The sequence below is a fragment of the Eumetopias jubatus genome, unplaced genomic scaffold (genome assembly GCF_037043125.1).
Source record: "Eumetopias jubatus isolate StellerSeaLion01/CBP00866 unplaced genomic scaffold, mEumJub1_p1.0 scaffold_14, whole genome shotgun sequence".
NCBI lineage: Eukaryota > Metazoa > Chordata > Mammalia > Carnivora > Otariidae > Eumetopias > Eumetopias jubatus.
Window position 1 is genome coordinate 60,010,038 of NW_028274820.1, and position 20,761 is coordinate 60,030,798.

Genomic DNA, 20,761 nt, shown 5'->3' on the forward strand with positions numbered 1-20,761 from the left:
TGGAGAGAAGCGGTCGCCACCGATCTGCTCCCGCGCCATTTATTTGTAGTTACATAAATTGAGCTATCTGCAGCTTGGATACATGACCACGGGCGGCTCTCGGGGAAGCTATAAAACCCTTCTTACAATCAGATGCTGTGAAATACTGTGTTATTTAAGGAAATATAATGAAGACGTGTGTCTGCAATACCAACATGTGTATATAAACGGAGAAAGAGGGAGGAGAGGGAAGGAAAGGGAGGGAGGAGAAAGAGAGAGAGAGAGAGAGAAACACTCAGGAGATCTGTCAGCCAAGATCCAGTTCCCAGTTTTACAGCGTGTACAGCGCAGAGACGCAGGTTGTAAACATTTTGTGGGCTTGGCAGACACTATTACAACCCAAATAAATACACTGCGTGGCGTGTTCACAAGGCTCCGGGGTGCTTCGAAGGGTTCTGTTTGCTTTGCGTTTTCCCTCTGAAACCATTCTGCACCAGGGGTTGATCCTCGCACCCGCACTCGTGGCCGCCTCCTGGAAGGTTCCGGGGCGTGTTCCCCGCCCAGGGTCCAGGATAGGCTGGGCCTAGATTGGGGTCCCCTCCCTCCTCCTCGCCTCCTGAACACGGGAAACCAGAGCAGCCTGAGCAGCTCCACTGCCAAGGAAATTCGGTGGCGAGAGAAAGCAAGGGCAGCTTTCACGACGTGAACTCCTATCCTGGAGCTAGGATGTTATTATAATTATTTTAAACATCGCATTTATTTTGGAACAATCAAAGCAGTCCCTGGTGAGCTCCCAGGGATTCCCCATCCCGGGCAATTCAGCCGCCAAACCCACACTAGAAAGTCACCAAGAATGTCTTTTCCTCCGATTTTCTGCCGCCTAATTTTATTGCCACTTATTCGAGGCGGCCGGGTGCTGGGGTCCCGGCTCTCCTGCGGGTGCTGGCTCACTGGGCCTCCTACCGGGGCGCAGCGTTAGGGAGCCTCCCCGGCTGCCGCAGGAGCCTTGGCCAAGGTATGCGCCCTCTGCATACCCTCTGGGGGGGGGGGTCACCAAGTCCCGGGGCTGTAGGCCTTAGTCCTGGTTTGTCCGCTGGGTCAAACCGAGTTCTCCGAGCGTCGCGCTGCCCCAAGGCTTGTCCCGGCCTGGGGACGGTGACCCTAGAGCCACCCCCGCGCCTGGAGCTGCCTCCCCGCAGCCGCCGGACGGCTGCAGCCACGCAGCGCTAGGCCTCCGGAATCAGGGAGAGGAAAGGGGGCGGGAGCGGTGCAGGTCGGGCGAGTCCCACCGCTAGCTTGTTTCCCGGCGAGGTTTCCGGGCCAGCGTGAGCAGCAAAGAAAATATACGACCGCAGTTCTTTCAAATCTGGGGCTCCCATTCGAGAAAGGCTAGCGTCAAGTCGACATCTTAGGAACTTCCCAGGGTTGCGGCGGCGGGAGATGGCGGCGCGGGCGCCTCATGCGTGGAGCCATACTGCCATCTGCTGGCAGAATCCCTGCACTGCAGTCCCGGCAGCCCGGCCTGAACTTCGTTTGCCGCGAGCGGGCGGGCCGGGCAACCCGCTCCCAAAGCTGGGCGAGGACCCAGTCCCTGGCGGGGGGGTGTGCGTGGAGCCCGGAATCTACGCTGCCGAGAGCGCAGTGCCCATAAAAGAGTTGTTTCCGCAGCCGCTTTATCGGTGCAGACAGAGCAAACAAATGAAAGGGCTTTGGTCGAAAATCTTAATTGGGGCTGGACAGTTGTAAACTCATTAAGGGCCGAATTCCAGACAGTTCGCAGACCCGGCCTTTATGGCACACCCTTACTGCCCATTCTTTGAAGTTCCTTCTGTCTGCAACAACAGAGGGCGTCCCAACCTGGCGGCGGAGTGGGGGTGGGGGTGTGAGGGGAAGACCCATCCCCCCCCCCGGCGTCCCCGTTCCCCCTTTAGGCGTCGGAACTCAGATAACTTTCCAGCAGTTTCGGGGTAGTGGGGGGGAGGGCGGGAAGAGCGAGAAAAGAAAAGGGGGGAGATTATGCTGAACCCTCTGGCCACATCTCTAAGGCGCTTGGGCCTCCGATGTTGTGGCTGTTCCCCCCGCAGCCCTTTACACCCCATAAACGGCAACAGCCCTCATTTGCTTTTATGGCGCGTCCCGCTCGCCGGCTGCCTAGGCCCTGCCTCTGCCAGGACTTGTGCTCCGGAGGGGAGTGCTGTACAGAACCCCGAATCCCCCGGGCCAGCCGGACAGGACGCTGAGGTGCGGGAAGGCGGGGGGGAGGGGGGCGCGCAAGACTTCCGTCCCCTGAGAGTCCGCAAATGTCTGTCCTGGAGGCCGCGTCGGGGCAGCCGGGCTCCTCTTTCCCTCCCTGGAGACTCTTCAGGAGGCAGGCCCTTCAGCCCGCGGTGCTGCCCTCACACTCCTCGCCCCGTGCCAGGGGAAGACCTCGGGAGTCTCAGTGCACCCGGGTTAGGGAAATTTCTTGGGGCGCCAAGATGGAAGGGTGGCCTTTCACTGCTACTGGCCAACGAGACCCGAGACCCCAGCCCTGCTCCTCAGAGGCCTCTGGGCCTACCCGCAAGTTGGGCAGGTCGGAGCTGGGAGCTAGGCCTCGCCGCCCTCGCTGTGCAGCCTTCCTCTGGTGCTTGCGCCGCCAGCGGGAGCGCAGCTGGGTGCGGCAGGTTCCCGCTCCAAAAGCCCGCCGCCGGAGCTGAAACAGATTCTGTCCTCCTGCACCCCGGCCCGGCCCCCACCCAGAGACTCTACCCATGCTCCCCTATCCCAGAGAAAAAGGTGCAAAGAGCTGACCCGCAATAAATAGAAAAGAATCAATATATTTTATTTGGCAAAAAGTTAAATATCATCTCAACACAACGATTTGGTCAGTAGGCCTTGAGGTAACTATTGCAAAATATACAGTGTATGTTCAGCCCGATGGAAACCCCAGATTCATCAAGGATACAAATCTACAGTAGCCCAATGGCGGTTTCATAGTGTATAATTTATTATCAATAAAATTAACTCCATTACAATAAGCATTCATTTCCCCCCCCATTAAAATTCAATGTAAACCATAGGTAGTAACCTTCTGCATATATGTATAGCTCCGAATTTCCTCAATGTTCATCCGGTGCAAAAACAATATTCAAGCTTGTCTGATTACTTTTTCTTTAATATGTGGACTATATATACAATGAACAAGACAGGTCTATAGAGCATGTAGAAACTAAAATGCCCGCATTTCAAAAGATGAAAAAACCATGAATCTATGCATCCAGGAGAACACTTTCTTTCTTTTAAAATTTTATTTCACTGGGAAATCCTTACAGCTAGTTTACAGTCAAAGGCAAACAGCCTAGTCATACAGAAGACAGATTCTACTACAGAGCTATACTCTAGGCAACTGTTTTTCTCCCTCATCAACAACCTGAGTTGAAATTGAATTCTAAGCTCTCACAATCACAACGGGTGCGTCACCCAGCACAGAAGTTTGAGTCACAAAACATAATTACCACAATAAAACACAGTGTTCAAGTATCTGGGCAGATCGCTCTGCCGCACAAAGAGCAAATTAAATTAACTACACAGACTAAAAACTATACAGTCCGCCATCAACAGTTGTGCATTATAAAAAGGTAGTTTTTTTTTGTTTGTTTGTTTGTTTGAAGTCAGGAACAGGTAAATTTTTTTTAAAAAATATATACAAGCTAGCACACACAGCCATCAGCGAAAATGTCCCCCCACCTTTTTTTTTTTTTTCATCTTATAGAAAATGGAAAGCTTACAATACCTCCTCCATCAAAGCGGCAGGCTGGGGATGGGGTGGTGGGGGGAACCAGCCTGAGCAGGGCTTGCTGGGGTGGGGGGGAGATGAGGCCCGGAGTTTAGAGCCGCTTTGTGCGGGGTGGTGGAGGCTGGGGTGGGAATAGGGGTGGGAGAGGGATCAGGCAGTCCTTTCTCTTTCTCTCTAGCTCGCTCTCTCTTTTCTAAATGAACTCCAGTTGAATCACTCGTCTTTTGCTCGGTCCTTGTTGATTTTCTTCATTTTCATCCTGCGGTTCTGGAACCAGATCTTGACCTGCCTCTCGGTGAGGTTGAGCAGCCGGGCCACCTCATACCTGCGGTCCCTGGTGAGGTACATGTTGAACAGAAACTCCTTCTCCAGTTCCAGCGTTTGGTGTTTTGTGTAGGGGCAGCGCTTCTTCCTGGTGGAGCGCGCGTGGAGCCAGTTGGCAGCTGGGTTGCCTGCGAGGGAGACAGACGGGGGATTTAGCAAGAGGAGAAGCACCTACCTCCCCCCTCCACTGCGGCCAGGGAATCTCCTGGGGTCTTCCGCCAAAGTGCAGGGCGCTGCTGAACTGGTTGGGAAAGCGCTGCGAACCGTACACAAAGGCATCCCAGCAGACAGACAGAGGAACAGTCACTTACAATCGCACACAGGAAAACCTCGGCTTCACCCTCCCTTCCCAGACCCTCCTTTCTCCTCTTCTGTCCTCCGGTCCTTTTCCTCTCCTTCCTCCCGCCCTTTGTACACTGTGCGAGGAGTGAAATTTGGAAATAGATCCTCTTCTTGCCAGGCAGCGGGAAAGCACGCTGCCCTGTGTTCCTGCAACGTTAATATTCTCTCCCTCTCTCTCTCTATCCTCCCTTCCCCACCTTTCCTTTTACTTTCCCCATTCCGTCTTTGACCTCCCTGGAAGGCCGTGGGAGCCGGGCAGCCGGCTAGGCGCCCCTGAGCAACCCCGGGGCGTCGATCACGTCTCCAGTTTATTTGAATAATCTGGCATGGGGACCACCGTGGCCCGGTCGCCTACAGCCTCATCCTGGGCAGGATTTACGCCGCCACTGGCTGAAGGCAAGAAGTGGAGGGGATCGGCTGTCTTCTCCAGGGTCTAGGCTACAGTTGCTGCCGCCGCTCCAGGACAATCTAGCCGCACAAAAGATTCTCTCTGCCGAGCTGCTTTCGAAGAACGGCCCAAAGTGCTGTCCTGGTACCGACCAGCCAGGGAGAGGGGCTGCTGGTCGTGGCTTGGCCGGCAGCGCCCGCCCCGCCCCCCCCCCTCTCGGCAGCAGCCGCCTCCCCTCCCCCCGAACGCGGCAGCCAGCTTGTCACTGCTCTCTGGAATTGGGGCCCCATCTGAGGCATCCTAAACAGCAACTTCTGGTTCCCGGCCCCTGCTCAAGAGGCTCCCAGCGCAGGCGAAGGCAGGCTCGAGAGAAAGCTGAAGGGCTGGCAGATCCTGGTGGCCGGCGTGGAGGCGGCGGCCGGTCTGAAGGGAGGAGACACTTACTGGGATCGATGGGGGGCTTGTCTCCGCCGCTCTCATTCTCAGCATTGTTTTCGGAGAAGGCGCCTTCACTGGGCTGTTTTTCTCTATCAACTGGAGGAGAACCACAAGCATAGTCAGTCAGGGACAAAGTGTGAGTGTCAAGCGTGGGACAGTCACCCCTTCTGGCGGACAGTGGTTCAGGTTTAATGCCGTAAGGCCGGCTGGAGGGCAAGCCCGCGAAGGAGAGCGCGCCGGGCGTGGGCTCCAGCCAGGAGCGCATGTACCTGCCGTCCGGGGCCGCCGCAGCCACGGGCGCCTGGGGGTGCACGTAAGGGTGGTGGTGATGGTGGTGATACACTGCGGCGGGCACCGCATTGGCGCCCGCCGCGTGCACCGGGTTCCACGAGGCGCCGAACACCGCCGCCTTGGACTGAAAGCTGCACGGGCTGAAGTCGGGGTGTTCCGCCAGCGCGGTGGCCTGCCGGGGAGGCTGACCCAGGGCCCCGGGCGCGTAGCGGCCCGCGCCCAGCTCGTCCGCAGCGTCGGCGCCCAGCAGGAACGAGTCCACGTAGTAGTTGCCCAGGGCCCCGGTGGTGGCCATCTCTGTGCCCCGTGCCTGGCCGGTCGGCCCGACCCGCGGAAATTATGAAACTGCAGATTTCATGTAACAACTTGGTGGCACCAGGGGGGGAAGTACAGTCACCTAATAAGTTGCCGGCGCCCGCGCCCCCATTGGCCGCGCGCGTCACGTGCCCGCCCGGCAGAACAATAACGCGTAAATCACTCCGCACGCTATTAATGGCCCGGTGTTTTGCAGTCATAATTTTTATAGCAAAAGCCATATGTTTTTATGCAAAGGGATCGCGGCGCTCCACGATCGGGTTTGTTTTAATTGTGGCCAACGAAGATTAAAAGATCAAATCTGGCCTTGCCTCTGTACTCCCTCCCCTCCCACCGCCACCACCAGACGCACACTTAAGCGGACTATTTTATATCACAATTAATCACGCCATCAGCAAGGCGCGGGTCCCGCGTGCAAGTGCGGCCAGTGGAGCCCCTCACATAAAATTAGACAATAATTGAAGCCATAAAAAAAGCAGCCAAATCGCATTCTCGCTCTACTGTATTTAAATCTATATTTATGATATTTCATAAGGAGTTATTGTTTCAGAAGCCACACAGGCTGGTGGGAAGTTGGGAACGACCAGCAGATTCGTTTGCTTCGCCATGGCTCCCAGCTGTAAAAATTTACGAGGACTTGGAAAGGTTAAATTAGACTGTTGTGTTTGGTTGGCGAGCTCCCTGTAAATAATTCCTGCAGTCCCCGGAGATGCGAGTTTACCCCGGGCCGGCCGCGAAAAGTCAAATTCAACGCAGTATCCGTCCCAAACTGAGCCACCACCGCCCCTGCCCGAGCGCGCTGGGCAGGGACAGGCCTCCGAGAGGACACCGCCTATTGTGGGGCCCGGAAATCTGCCCTCCTGGATCCCAGGGCACCCGGGCAGCTAGCTCCCAGCTTCGCCGCTGCGCCAACAGCGAGCGCCCCACCGAGGAGCGGCCGGCTGTCCCTGAGCCAAAGGGTTTGAGGGCCAGGTTGTGCGGCGGGTTCGGTCCCGACCCCGCGCACACGCGGCCCCCGCGCCCTACGAGTCCTCAGCGGGGAATCACTACACCCAGGCGAACGCAGCAGGCGACCCAACACTGTGCCCCGACCTCAAAGGCCCTCACGCTGAGCTCTGCAAGCGTTGTCGCACTCCCCAAACCCGAACTGCGAAAAAAAACACGAAGCAGCCTCAGTGGAAGGCGAGATCCGCTTGCGAGAACGCAGTCCAGCCGAAGAGACCGCGCGGCTCGGGTAGCTGGGAGGCCCGCACCGGAGCGGCTGGCCTCAGGGCCCTGTTTGAGTTCTTCAGGGCTCCTTCCTTCCTTTCTGGCTCCCGCCCCGGGCCCCGCCTCGGTTTTCACCAGGCCGGACGGCTCAACAGGGTTACAAGGCCCAAAGCTAGGCGACCGCAGCTCAAGTCCAGGGCTAGAAATTAAAACGGGGAGGGGCACGGGGCATTGACTTTAATCCCATTCCTTGGCTTGGCCACATTGAGGAGGGTATTTCTCACCCCTTAAGAGTTTTTCAGGGTTAAATTAAGAGGCCTCGCGGCCTCTGTTAGTTGGAAGAAAAAACCCACCCCAAATCCGAACGGAAAGCGACTCCTAAAAACGGGGTAATTAAATTCACGTGTGAACACTGTGCCTGCAAGAGTGTGTTTCTCATTAGCCCACTTCCCTAGCGGCGAGGGCGCTTCCATCACCTTTTCTGCCTCCATCCTCCCGAACAGTTCCAGTAATCCTCCCCCAAACCCTGGCACATCCCTATCCCGGACGGGAACCCTCAAATGCCGGGCTCTCCCCCAGAGCGAGGCTCCGAAGCCTGGTGGAGACCAACCGGGTGCCCCGTTATCTGCTCTCGCCGGAAGAGGGAAGTGGCCGACACAGCGAACTCCGATGTGGCTGGTCCTGGTCGCCTTAGCCTCCTCCCCCGTAATATTGTCCTTTTCCTGTAAATTCCTCTACCTTATCCCCATCCCCACCCCGCCGCATCTCGGTGTGTCCCAAATATTGGGCAGTTTGCGGTGCCTCTGAGATTTTCATTAAGAAATATTAACCCTGGAGGAAACCTCGCTCCTAACTAATTGTCTGCCAACAAGCTGGACTCGCCTAGTTGCTTTTTGACTTTTTTGCCCAGAGAAGCCTTGAATTATTATTAGTATTTTTTTAAATAAAAAGGCTGTTTAAATAGCCCTAGCCCCCAAAATAGGACAGTTACCACATAATTAGCAGGCGCTGAGCATTAAGCAGGCCTTACTGATGCCTAAAAGGGGAGAAAACTCAGAAAAACCTAATATGACCCCTCTTCTGCCCAGAGATTTGGGGAGAAAATATTCAGGCTTTTGAGTCAGCTTTTATTTTGGAAATGAAAGGGACTGCATGTGTAAATTTAAAAAATAATAATAAATGAAGGTAATTACAAACCGCCTCTTTTTGCCTGAGAGTTCTAAAGCCTTGGACTCCAGAACAAATCCAATACTCTGGTCTGGAAAATGGTACGGAGGAGTTGAGGGGAGAGCGGTGTGCTGGCCTTTCAGATAACAGGACCGCAGACAGAGCAATGGAAACAGTTCCAGGGCCCACAGCCAGAGCTGGGAAGGGAAACACAGCTGGGTGGGCATGAGTCTGAAGGCCCGTGTGTGTGTGTGTGTGTGTGTGTGTGTGCGCGTGTGTGTGTGTGTGTGTGTGTGTGTGTTTGGGGGGCAGGGAGGGGATGAAAGTTGTTTTCAGTTCGGTAGCAAGAATCATTCGACTGGCTTCCAATGGTGGACTACAACTTGCAACAAGGGCTCAAGTTTGTAATATAATGGTTGTGGAATTTAAGATTCCTTTCCCCTATTATTTGAAACAGACTGTAGCTGGAAGGGTCTCTTTCTCCAGCACCCATCCGTACAAGGATGCCATTTCTAAAAGACTCTGAACCTGATAGAAGCTACGGGCAGTCAAGCAACCAGTCTTTGCCCTAGCCGGGCTCCCTTACGGCGGTTAAAGCCTGAGTTGGGACCGGCAGGCCCGGGAAAGCGGAGGAAGCTTCCAGGCACGGTTCCCTGCGTGGCCAGGCTCCACAGAGCCTGGCTGGGCCTCAGCCCAGGTCCCAGCCTCAGGTGCCCAGTGAGGCCAGCGAAGGCCTCCTTGCCCTCGGTGTGGGCACACAAAAACGCCGGGAATGCCCCCTAATCGGATCTCTTAGGCTGTGGTTGCCGACCCGCGGAGTAAGAACGCAAGGCCGCCGCCATCCGGTCGTGATCATAACCGAGGCCTTGTCTGTGCAGCGGCACACCAGGCCCAGATCCACAGCCCTCGACAGCTGTCCCACGCGAGCCCTTCCTTGGCAGATTCCGACCACAACTTGAGCACGCATCAAAAAATAAGACCCCCGCCCCAGGCTCTCCCCAAGCTAGCCCTGCCTCCCAGAGGAAGAGATGGGAGGACAGGAAGTGGAGATAGAAAACTGGGCACAGAGAGACTGAAGATGAAAGAAATGAAGGGAAGGAAAGAAAGAAGGAAGAAGTAAAGAGAAAGAGAAAGAAGAAAAAAGAGGAAGAAAGGAGGGAAGAAAAGAGTCAAAGGCGACTCCTGGGAGCAGACGGCGGCTTACAGAGAGAAGGGTAAGTGACAAGGCCAGGATCCTAGCCCCTTTCCGCCCTGTCCCTCCTAGTTTGGCCTGAGTCTCTCTCAGAGGGATCTTTCCTGGTCTCCTACCCTGGATTGGGGCTGGTAGCGTTCCAGCCTTGCAGGAGAATGGCCTGGAGTGGGGGGAGGCCCAGGATGGAAGCGTGCGCCCCTGACCTTGAATGGCTCAGGGCCCAGAATTCCTACCACGCCCCCGGCGTCCGCCAAGGAGCAGCTAACCTGACCATACCTGCTCGGGGCCAGGTGGGGATGGGAATTGAGGCCAACAGCCTGGCTAAGCGCTGGGAAGGAGGCAGGGACGAGGCTCCTAAGTGGGAAAAGCCGAGGTTGCCGCCGCAGGCCTGGCACGACCAGGGCCCGGATGCCCCACCTGGCCCGGCCCCCGCGCGCACAGGTACCTGGAGACGATTTCAACTGAAGTAATGAAGGCAGTGTCGTGCTGTCGAGAGAAAGGTGGATCCCAACAACAGGAAACTACCTAAATCACCGACCAGTTCTGGTGCTGCCCGCGCGGGGCTGCCTCGCCCGCCGCCGCCGCCGCCGCCGCCGCCGCCGCCGCCGCCGCCGCCGCCGCAGCCAAGGGAGAACCCTGCGACCGCGCCCGGCCCGGCCCCTTGCCAACCTGCGCCCGCGCTGCCACTGTGTGTCCCGCGCTGCCGCTAAGACCTCACCGAGGGAGAAGCACTGGCCCCGGTAAGCTAAACCTGGGAGAGAGGGGGGAGGAAGGTAAAGGAGAGAGAGGAAAATGGAAGGAGAAGGAGAAGCGAGAAGAAAGGAGAGCGAGCAGTGTGCGTGCTGGTTCCCAAATCTTGCTTCTCAGCGAGCTGGCGCCAAGCGGCGGCAGCCCTGGGCGACTCGAAAGCGCCAGGGACGTCACCGAGCCCGGCTCCCTGCCTGGTCTCGGCCTCCGGCGCTCGCTCCCCACGGCTCGCTCTCCCCCTCTCTCCCTCCCAGACAGCCAGCCAGCCGGGGCGCGCGCTCCCGCGCCCCCTCCCCCTGCCGTCGGCCCCCCCACACCTCCCGCGAGCAGGAAACGCGTGGCCCCGCGGAGGGCGACCAGGTGGGGGAGGCCGTGCCGGGGGAGGGGGGGCTTGCAGCCGGCAGCAGGCTACCTAGCTGCTGCTGCGGATGCTAGGGGCGCGCTCTAGGCCCAGCCTGCTCCCCGGATTCCTAGGCTGGGGGTCATCTAAGACCAGGGGACCCACAAAACAACCGGCGTCTGCGAGCCTCCCTGGGGCTCCCGAAAGAAATCCTGTTTGGCTTCCTCTGTCTACGCAGCTCCCCTCTCAACTGAAACCACTGGTCCAGGACAGCCACAATCCAGATATACTAGCAAGTCATAAAACTGAACAAAAGCCGACAAACCTTACGGCACCAGGGCTATAGGGCCCAGACAAATTACGACCGTCTAGGTAATATTTAAATAGATGCCTAAAGTAATTGCAGGGGGCGCGGGCTAGTCCTCCTGTTGTAAAAGTGGTGAACGGGATAAAGTGGAAGGTGAAGATAAGAAGTCAAAAAAAGAGGTAAAATTAAAAAGCTTCATTCCACAGCTTTTATTCTTCTATAAGAACATAAACATCGTCTTTTTTCCACGCACAGCAGCATTACAATATTAATTTATTCTGATTTAAGATTAGAAGTAAATAGAGCTAGAACTAACATTTATAATAACGATAGAATGCATTTGCATAAAACAAGATTGGCAATTTTTCATAATAATAAACATTTATACAGATTTGTATTTATAATTTTTCTTTTTCTGCACCTACAGGTTTGACCCTTTTATGCATGTAACTTCACAGTATAAAGGAAACCCAAACAATGTCTCCCTTCTCTAGTCTATTCTGCTTGCCCAGCCCTCCTCGGATTCTGTGAATTTTAGAAAAGAAAAAAGAAAAGAGGAAGAAGAAAAAAGAAAATGAGAAAGAAAACTCTCCACAAGATAGGGAGAATTGTGTGCTTGTCACGTTACCAGTGGTAACAATTATTTGATGACCAAAAACCCCCACTAAATCCGCACGCATAAACAAAACTATATTAGATTATTTATCTACAGCCAGAAGGATATGGAAATTCAGAGGTAAGTGAAATAATTTAGTCCCACAATGCAAGACCTCACACAAACTGGAAGAGAAGTTTCCTTCTCCTTGTCATTCTTTTTTTTTTTTTCCCCCTTTTAAAGCTGGGATATCTTACAGAGGAAGGAAAGATTAATCTTTCTGACTCTCAATTTTCTAATCAGCCAAAGCCAAGCCCTTTCGCCAGCCTGCATGTCCATGCTTGTAAGCCCTTCTCTTTGCCAAGGAAGAAAGAAAGAAAGAAAAAAGAAACCCAGGGGCCTGTGTCCCCTGATTAAACACAGCCCAGCACTACAGGCAGGCGAGCCCAGTGGCGGCTCCTTGCACCATTGACCTCAGGCCAGACACCTCAGCGCCTACAATGGGACCTCGGCCTTCCGGCTAGGTTTGCCCACCCCCCGCAGGAAACCAGCTCCACCGGGAGGACAGGAGCCATTTCCAGCAGAGGAACCCCGAGACAGCAAACCAGCCCAGTCACCACTCAACACTTGAGGATAATATTTATCTCTATAGAAATTTAGCAAGATATGGCTTTTTCCCCCAGAAAACAAGTAAACCAGCACCAAGCAAACAGACAAAGAAACAAAAAGTCAGAACAAACCAGCCCTGCACAGATGTAACGGCCAGCGAGATGGCGAGTGTGGGAGGGAGGAATGGGGCTCCGGCACAGGTGCGAGTTCCTGGGCAGAGGCCGAAGACTGAGGGAGGAGGACGGCTCTCTGGCAGCGAAAAAACGGCATTGCCTGGAGCTTCATCAGGAAAAATTAAAATTGGCTGTGAGCTCCCGGATTCGGTTTTCTCGGTTCATTTTCTTCAGTTTCATCCTGCGATTCTGAAACCAGATTTTAACTTGTCTGTCCGTGAGGTGGACGCTGCGGCTGATCTCTAGGCGCCGCTCTCGAGTAAGGTACATGTTGAACAGAAACTCCTTCTCCAGCTCCAGCGTCTGGTGCTTGGTGTAGGGGCAGCGCTTCTTCCTGCCGCTCTTTGCCGTGAGCCAGTTGGCTGCGTTTTCGCCTTTGGAATTGCCTAGCATTTAAGAGAATAAAGAAGGGAAGGTTAAATAGGGGCCACACTAGGCTGTGCGCAGGGGTGAATTTGGGACTTCTCTGCAATAAGAGGGATGCCCTAAGTCACACAGAGAGTTTTACACACACACCCCCTTTAGCTTGCTCAGGAAGAGCAGTTCCTCCAAAGGGCATGTGCAAAATGGAGAGGGCCTCCAATCTACACCTACCTTCCTGATTTACATTTTCCTCCACTTTTCCCCAAACACCTGTTTTAGCACAAAGCTGTCGGGTGCTCACAGACAGAACGGCCTGGGAGGGCAGGCTGTGTATCTTGAACTTAACGCCTTTCTTTGCTTCTTGCCCCAAGGCAGACAAGGATTTCCTGCCGCCCCCAGGCGGGAGGCATGGGTGCTCACTTGGAAGGGAGGCGGGCAGCATGGCTTCGTCCCATTCCCGTCCCCTGATTGCCTAAGGCCCAATGAGGAGAGGAACGAGGACACCGTTGGGCCACGGGGAAGGCACGAAAAACTGAGTCGGGGTCAAGGGCCGTCCCTCACGTCTTTCCAGGAGCCAGGGACGGGCAGTCTGGGCGATTCCGAGTTCCAGGAGAAGCGAAATGGCCCTTTTCTGACTCTAAGCTCAGGGCTCCCGCGACCCGGCCGGATTTGCCTTTTCTTCTCCCCGCAAGGAGGATTCCCGCCCCTCCAGCAACTTTGAAAAAAGCATGAGGGATCGTAAACTCGAACTTCGCCGGTTAATGGGCTTATTTATTGGTGCTGGCGGCTGCTTATTTTGGATGCCTTACAAACATACGCGCTATCTGCGGGCGAGCCACTTTCCTCCCTCCCCCTCCCCCCGCGTGGGCCGCGCCTCGCAGGCTGGGCCCAGACCACGGCTTAGGGTGCTCCGGGCCACGGAGAAGGGCATGCACAAGAGAGGGGCTGCTCGTCCATGCCCTCGTCCCCAATGGGGGGTGAGCTGAGGCCAGCGCGGCGGACGTCTTGGTGTGGGGCGCTAAGCCGGACATGAATTTTTACTGCGTCCCCACGCCCAAATATTAAAAAGCAAGTTCACAAGGTCAGCCTGCCTGCAGCTTGGGCCAAGGCCGGCCGGCTGCTGCGCGCACTCCTGGCTCTCTGCTCTTTCCCTTCTCTGGGTCGGCCTGTCTGCCCGCCTGATTGCGGCCCTTCGGCGCGCCCGGCTTACCCAGGGAGTCCTTCTCGGGCGAGGCTTTGCTGCTCTCGGAAGGGGCCGGGGAGAGCTCCTCTGCGGCCGAGGACGACGCGTGCGCCTCCTCGTCGCCCTGTGAGCCCCCGCCGCCGCCGCCACCACCGCAAGTCAGCGTAGGGGGCGGCGGTGAATCGAGGGCTCGCTCTTTCCGGGCTGCATCCGCTGAGCCGGAGGCGAGGGCGGGTGGCGGGTCGAAGCCGCGCCCGGGGGGCTGAGCGGGGAACGGGCCGGCGCCGAGCTGTTGCGCGCCGCCGCTGCTGCCGTAACCTTTGGCGGTGCCATAGGCCTGGGAGAGGCGGAAGTAGCCAGGCACTGGCACCCCGCTGGAGGTGCTCAGGGCGCAGCCGTCGGGCGGCGGGCCCCGCGGGAAGGGAGCCAGCTCGGCTGTGGCGGTGGAGCCTTTGGGGCATTTGTCTGCCGAGTCGTAGAGGCAGTAGGAGCTCTCCTCTTTGATGTTCTGCGCGAAAGAGCACGAGGTGGCCTGCGGCGGGGGTTGGGGTGGTTGCGGCGGGGGCGGTGGCTGCTGCTGGGGCGGTGGCGGCGGCCCCTCGGGCGGCTCCATCCGACACGACCGGGGCGCGTCCAGCCACAGGTCTATAGGCGCGGGCGCGTAGCCGTGCGCCCCGGGACCCAGGCCCCCGCTGCTGCCGCCGCCGCCCGGCGACGCCGCCTCATTGCGCTTGCCTCCCAGAGCCGGGAAGAGCCCGCAGCTCTGCAGCCCGTAGGGCAGGTCGGCGGCCGGAGGCAGGTATACCCCGCCGTGGGCGTAGTAGCCGCCGCCGCCGCCACCGCCCCCCGCGCCGCTGCCACCACCGCCAGCCTCGCCTCTGCCCGAGCTGATGAGCGAGTCGACCAAAAAAGAGTTCGCGGCGGGGCTCTCCGAGCATGACATTGTTGTGGGATAATTTGGCGAAGGGAGCAGATAGCCCTTTCTGGCTGACATTTCTTGTGCAAAACATACTGAATACGATTAGCAATCCCCCCGCACCGCGGCGGGTGCCCGCAGCCAATCCTGAGCCAGAGTTTCCGCGCGACCACTCCCAGTTTGGTTTCGTAGGCGCGGGGCCGCTCTCTGAGGGCGCCCTCTGAGCCCACGATTGATATAAATATGTAATCTGTATTGATGGGCCCGAAGACGAACACCCGATACCTCAGCCCAAAGGCCAGGAGCTGTGGGGGCTGCCTCAACGTGGCTAGTGGGGGGCCTGGCCCCTGTGCTAGCCCCGCCCACGCTCGGACGTGAGCCCTCATGCCCGGTCTGTTTGAAGGGCCCTTGGGCCCCCGCGCAGTTAACAAGTGGGGTGTTTATGGTGCGCACCCCAGCCCGCCTTGGGTGCTCCCCATTCTTGTTACGGAATCAGCCACTAGCCCTCCAGGCACTCTAACCACTAAGGGGACCTGTCGGGGCCTCAGGCTCTTCCTTTTCAGCTCGGGACCTGGAGCTGTCTCCCCAGAGTGGCAGACCTGACCCTAAGGCCACCAAGAAGACCCTTAGAGTGTCCGAGATCCAGCGCTCACAGGCAGCTGGCTATTGCCACTTCTTTCTTGCACCCCACACAGAATTTTCCCCAAAATGTTAATGCCCTGGCTTCTCAGCTCTCTACACTTCCCTCGGCCAGTCGTTGATCCAGTTAGGATCTTTGCTTCTGGCGTGCTCACCTGGCTTGCTTTCTCTGCAGCTCCTGTCGGTGAACCCTGGTGAGCCGAAACAAGTTGGGGGGGGGGGGAGTGGTAAAAGCAACTGGTAACTTTGGCTGAAAGACTGCCCTACCCCTATTTGGAGGTCAGAGCCAGATCCAGGCACCCCCCAGCCCCATCACCCGGGTAGCTTCCAAGCTCATATGCCGCTTCAGGGAAGTGAAAGAAACATTGCTCTTCAGGGTCTTCGGTTTGACCGGAGACAAGACCTTGAGGGGGAAACTTGGAGGAGGGGGCGGCGGATGGACGCCTCAGCCTCAAGCTCTCCCTTTTGCCTTGGCATTCGCACGCTCTCGGAGGTTATGACAGGAACCAGTGTCACCACACTCCTGCCTCTCCGTCTCCTCCCCTCTTCCCCCCCTCCCCTCCAAACCCGCGGCTGGGGCAGCCCTCACTCCTGCGGTGTGCGCATTTTAACGAGGCCCGCGGTGAGGAAATCCGTTCCCGGCAAAGCCGGGCTGGGCTCGTGGCCCATTTATAGCAGCGTTCGGAGGCCAGGCCCTTTGCTCAGCAGACTCCAGGGCCTCCTTCGTCCCTGGCCGTAGGGACGCGCTCTTAGTCAACTGGAAACTGCTGGCCCAGGGCGCTAGCCCCGGTGTGGGCCTCATACGTATCTCAGGAAATGATACCTTTTCCGGCCGGAGCCAGTGGAGCCCAGGAGCTCGCTGCCTTGCCCCAGGCCTGTGGGCCACAGCTCTCCAGGATGCCCCAGGCCTGCCCGCCGCACCAGCTCCAGCCCCTGCAGAGGCCTTGACTGGCGCTGCTGATCGCCGGGATCCCCCGAAGCAGAGCGGTCAGGCCTCTGCGTACAGCGGGGAAAGACCCTTGCATCCCGGGTGATGTGCCAGGCACTTGGCCTTGTTCCTCCCATTGTGAACCCAGTCGGAGAAGGAAGCCGAGCCCGAGAAGACCCAGGGAGTGTACCCGGGAAGGCTGGTGGAAGAGCCCTGACGCGGGCTTCTGAGATGCAAGCGGTTGCGGTCTGCGCCTGTTGTGGCTGCTCCGCGCGCAGCGCGGCCCGCCGCACCCCCGCTTCACACTCTGCAGAGCTTGCGCACCACGGCTTGCGCGGCGCCCCAGCCACTTCCACCCGGCTGGCCTCTGCCTCACGGTGACTGGCTCCGCGGACCGAGCGTCTGGGGTAGAGAGGAGGGAGATGGAGAGAGACAGAAGGAGAGAAGGGCTGAGGGAGAGAAAGGAAAGGGGGGGAGAAAAGGGGAGAGAGTCTGAGAACCAATTCTCTCCAATCCAGCGAGGTCCTGAGGCCGAAGTAGCAGCAGCGGCCGAATCAAGTCTGTGTGGAGAGATCAGGAACTGTCCTTCACTCCCCACCTCCTTCCCGCGAGCAAGGCCAAGGCAAATTCTAACCTGGCTAGGCCCAGAGGCCAACAAACTTGAATAGGGAAGAGCTTCAGAGCAGGGCATCCTAGGACCCCTGTCTGGATGGGCTTGGTCTTTATCCAGCTCTCCAGGAGGGTGGAACGCATTGGGACTGTTGCACTCAGCAGTGCTACTGGGAAATGCCACAGAACTGAGGACTGCCTGAGAAGGGGGCTTTGCCCCAAAGCACTGTGCATGCCAATCAAGAAAGCTCTGCAGACTGTGAAGTAATAAGGCCCAAGAACAGAAGAGGAGTCCTTGAGGAGAATGAGTCCTGCAGGCCGTTTGGGCCAGGATTTGGTTCCTCTCCACACTAAAAGCAGAAAGCAGCTTTCCCAAGGCTGTAGGTTGGGAATGGAAGAGCCAGTGGCTATAGGAGAGAATGCTTGAGATGGCAGAAGCTAAGAAAATAAAATGAAAGTCAATGATCTAAACCTATCTTTCTTTTTGAAAGTTAAGACCCCCTTGGAAAAGCTAAGGCCAAGCTCTGATTCTTATCCTGTGAAAAACGCACATCTGGACAGCCCCACAATTTGACCCAACATTTTCAAGGAGTTCACAGACCCCTTACAGCCTTCTCCTTGGGCCCTCCAGAATGTTCCAGTACTCTCAGGAATTCAGCAACCCTGCCAGTTTGACTGGTAAGACAAGCCGGGTGCCTGGCTGTAGGCATCTCAGGCTCAGACTGGTCAGCGCCCTGTAGGGTGACCAAATGGGCTTCTAGGCAGGATGGGATCCAAGAACACACAGGTGCAAACCAAGGTGACAAAAGCCAGCTTGGTACTGCATCTGCTTTAAGAAGGCCCCCTTGACTGCGGACTTAGAGGAGGTAGAAAGCCCGCTGCTGCCTTGCAGACCATGGCATTGGCACTTGGGTCTTCACTGACCTTTGGGAAAGCTGAATGTTTTCCTCCAACCTCCTTTCTCCCCCTTGCAATAAACCAAATGGGATGTTGAGTTTGTGCTGTTTCTTGCTTAAAAAAAAAAAAAAAAAGATGACGATGATGAAGAGTGTGTAAGCCCGGGTAAGAGTTCCTCTCTGGCCCCGGACCGCTGCCCCACCCCCACCGGGGCTGGCCGAGCCGTGAGTGAACCGACAGCCTGCCGCAGGGCCTGGGATGCAGACCTGCCTGCTGCCGCTCGTTCGCAGGAGAAGATATCCATGCAGCAGAAGCTCAAGTTAGATGCTGCTGCCCTTTCAACTGGTCTTGGAGCTCCCAGCATCCCTGACCGCCCCCCCCCCCAGGCTCTGCACTCCCCAGACTGTAACACCAAGGTGTTAACTTCCTCAAAAGAATATTCGGTTTATCGATCACCAGGGCTTTCTCAAGGTTCCCCATCCCCAGAGATTAAGAAAAGTGATTCAGTTGCAGCATGGGTTGGCTCCTGGATACGGTCTTCCCTCTAGCCCCTTTCGGTCTTTCCTTCTCTCCCTTTCACCCTCCCTCCCAGTGGCTGAATTTCTCTGTCCCCCTCAGGATGCCTTTGACCTAAAACTCTCGGTGCATGCTTCCTTCAACCAGGCCTGTGTAGAGGTTATGTGCAGCCCCCAAGGCCCACGTTTTATTTCGGAGTAAATATCATCCATTTCTACCAGGGTAACAACGCTCACCCTCCCCATGGCTATGGAGCCCAAGTAAGGGCCAGGCAAGTGGAATAAGCCCTTTGGCGAGGGTCACGGTGCATTTCACGGGATAGCGGATTCCTCCTTCTGAGTAGGCCCTTGCAAACGATGAGAAATAACAAACTGTTACTACCCCAAACCCCCACTTCCTTTTAAAAATACTAGGTACAGAGATGGGGATAGCCAGTAAACAGTTTGTATCTGGAAGTCGTTCTCAGTGTTTTCCAGGCTCAGAATCATCTGACCGGTTGTGGAGTTGGGCTGTGGCCCCACAGAAGGAAAATAAATGCTCCTTTCATATATCCACTTTAACAAAAATTCTGGACTTCTCTGATTCTCACACTTACTGTGTGGTTAGAAAATTTTTTGTAAGCCATGACGTTCTTTCTCGTTCATCTTTAAGAATGTCAACATTTCCAAGGAAATTTGTTGTGTCTGTTTTGAATTAATCAGGTGCAATCTATCCCTAAACAACCCGCTTTAAATTTTTCTCTAAATCCAACCACTAAACTGTCCCTTCTCTCCTCATGGGGGAGTGTTGGGGTCTTTTCACACACTCCCCAAATTACAATATGCTTAATTTTGTCCATAATAAACTGCCTCTGGCTTTGAAACCAGAGGTGGCTCTGGGATTTTAGGGAAGGCTCAGGCTGCAGAAAGCATGGTGTGGGTGCCCACTCGGTGTAGTTCCTGTGGTTGCCTTATTTTGGCAGAGTTTGGGAGCCCACGCTCAACAAAGACTAGTGACTTTTGATAGGCAAGATTTACACACACACACACACACACACACACACGGAACTCCTATTTTCTCTGAGATTCCCTCCCCCCATTCACCCATGCACTATATATTTGGGAAAATAGCAATTTCAAGAAACTAATGAAAACATATTGGAATAAAAACTTAAATATAACAAAAGAGGAAATTTGAATCTAGCCTCTGAAACGTTAAGTGAAATGAGTATTTAAAACTTGTTTTGTGACAACCCTGATGGAGAGATTGTGACCAGAGTTTATCCTCGGTGCTAGCTTTTGAAAATGTATAGGTATATACCAATACAATTTTCACATATTTGCAAAATATCTCATATTTACATCTAAGAAATCACTGCAAAACCCCAGCTAGGTTTATAGCAGTGCATCCCAAATAAGCAAATACAACTTCTCTGGAAGCCTCAGAAATCATATGCGACTTTCTGGAATTGGCCTTTTTCAGAACAAAGGTTTCCCCAGGTTGCTGGGCAGACCTAGAGACTGCACCTAGTAGAAAACCAGAGCCCTCCCGGATGTCTGCCCCAGAGAGTAAGCCGGCCTCAGCGGAGTAAGCCGGCCTCAGCGGCCACGGTTCCTCACCACCTCATTGTTTAGAGTAGAAACTTTGTTTTCCCCAGTACCGCCATCTCTCTCACTCTCTTTTCCCTTCTCTCTCTCTCTCTTTCTCTTTTTGTTGCCACCACAACCCCCACCCCGGCACTGCCAGAACCCCTTCACTTGGATGCCCCCCCCCTCCCTGACTCATCCCATTCTGAATATTTCTACAAAATTGAAAGATCGCCTTGGGTGCATTGCTGGCGCAAGGAGCTAAAATCGTCAACTTTTCCACTTAGGCCTCCCTCTGCTTTCCAACCTTAGGGAGCGATAGGAGAAAGGAGGGGGTGGGCTGAGCGCCTATAGCGTCACCCTGAGCTCACAAACCCAGCCACTTATCCCAGTCCTGCTCTGACATGGGCCACCTCCCCACTCCCGACTCAGCCAGACTGAAATTGCTAAACTTGTGGCCTCTTACCTTGACACATTTCCGAAATCACTGCCAAGGGACAGCAAGCCGACTTCTCCGCGGCGCGACGCCTGCGAGGCCTAGAGAAGGCGCGTTGCTTTAAATTACAACACCGATTACTTCTTGAAGGTGAGCCCCCCCCTTATTTTGATACTAAGGGGATCGGGACAAGTGAAATAATGTAACGTGCTGCTCTTAGTATCAGAAGCGAACAAAGGCCAAGAATCGCGCTGGGGTTCCCGGCTCCCCGGTGGCTTTGACATTGATCGGACGTGCGCCATCTCGTGGCGGCTGAGTGACTAGGCCCGGCCCGAACTTCAGCCCCGAGCCGGGAGAGGGAAGCAGGCTCTAGGCATAGACAGAGGGAAAGAATGTGCCCAGCTCACTGCTAAACAGATCTCATTTTTACATCTAAGAAATTGCTGCAAAACCCCAGCCGGGTTTATAGTGGCGCATTCCAAATATGCAAATTGGCCGGCCCCGGACGGGTTTACGAC

The 20,761-nt window shown here is 55.7% G+C and overlaps 2 protein-coding genes across 2 annotated transcripts; both read right to left on the minus strand.

The window, feature by feature from the left end:
• Nucleotides 1-3,887: 3,887 nt before the first annotated feature.
• HOXA9 (homeobox A9) lies at nt 3,888-5,832 on the minus strand. The gene is made up of 2 exons (XM_028119333.1): nt 5,253-5,832; nt 3,888-4,206 (listed from the first exon to the last, which is right to left on the minus strand). Exons 1-2 carry the CDS (start codon nt 5,830-5,832, stop codon nt 3,968-3,970), a joined length of 819 nt encoding a protein of 272 aa, XP_027975134.1. The 3' UTR covers nt 3,888-3,967.
• A 6,470-nt stretch (nt 5,833-12,302) lies between these two features.
• Nucleotides 12,303-14,731, minus strand: HOXA10 (homeobox A10). The gene is made up of 2 exons (XM_028119338.1): nt 13,765-14,731; nt 12,303-12,577 (listed from the first exon to the last, which is right to left on the minus strand). The coding sequence occupies exons 1-2, from the start codon at nt 14,729-14,731 to the stop codon at nt 12,303-12,305; spliced, it is 1,242 nt and encodes a 413-aa protein (XP_027975139.1).
• Between the last annotated feature and the right edge of the window lie 6,030 nt (nt 14,732-20,761).

Bases quoted from the DNA above. Each gene is read 5' to 3' on its own strand.
- HOXA9 (XM_028119333.1), bottom strand. From the start codon at position 5,832: ATGGCCACCACCGGGGCCCTGGGCAACTACTACGTGGACTCGTTCCTG. The intron at 4,207-5,252 runs GTAAGTGTCTCC...TCTCCCTCGCAG, and splicing joins CAAGCCCCCCATCGATCCCA to GCAACCCAGCTGCCAACTGG.
- HOXA10 (XM_028119338.1), bottom strand. From the start codon at position 14,731: ATGTCAGCCAGAAAGGGCTATCTGCTCCCTTCGCCAAATTATCCCACA. The intron at 12,578-13,764 runs GTAAGCCGGGCG...CTTAAATGCTAG, and splicing joins GCCCGAGAAGGACTCCCTGG to GCAATTCCAAAGGCGAAAAC.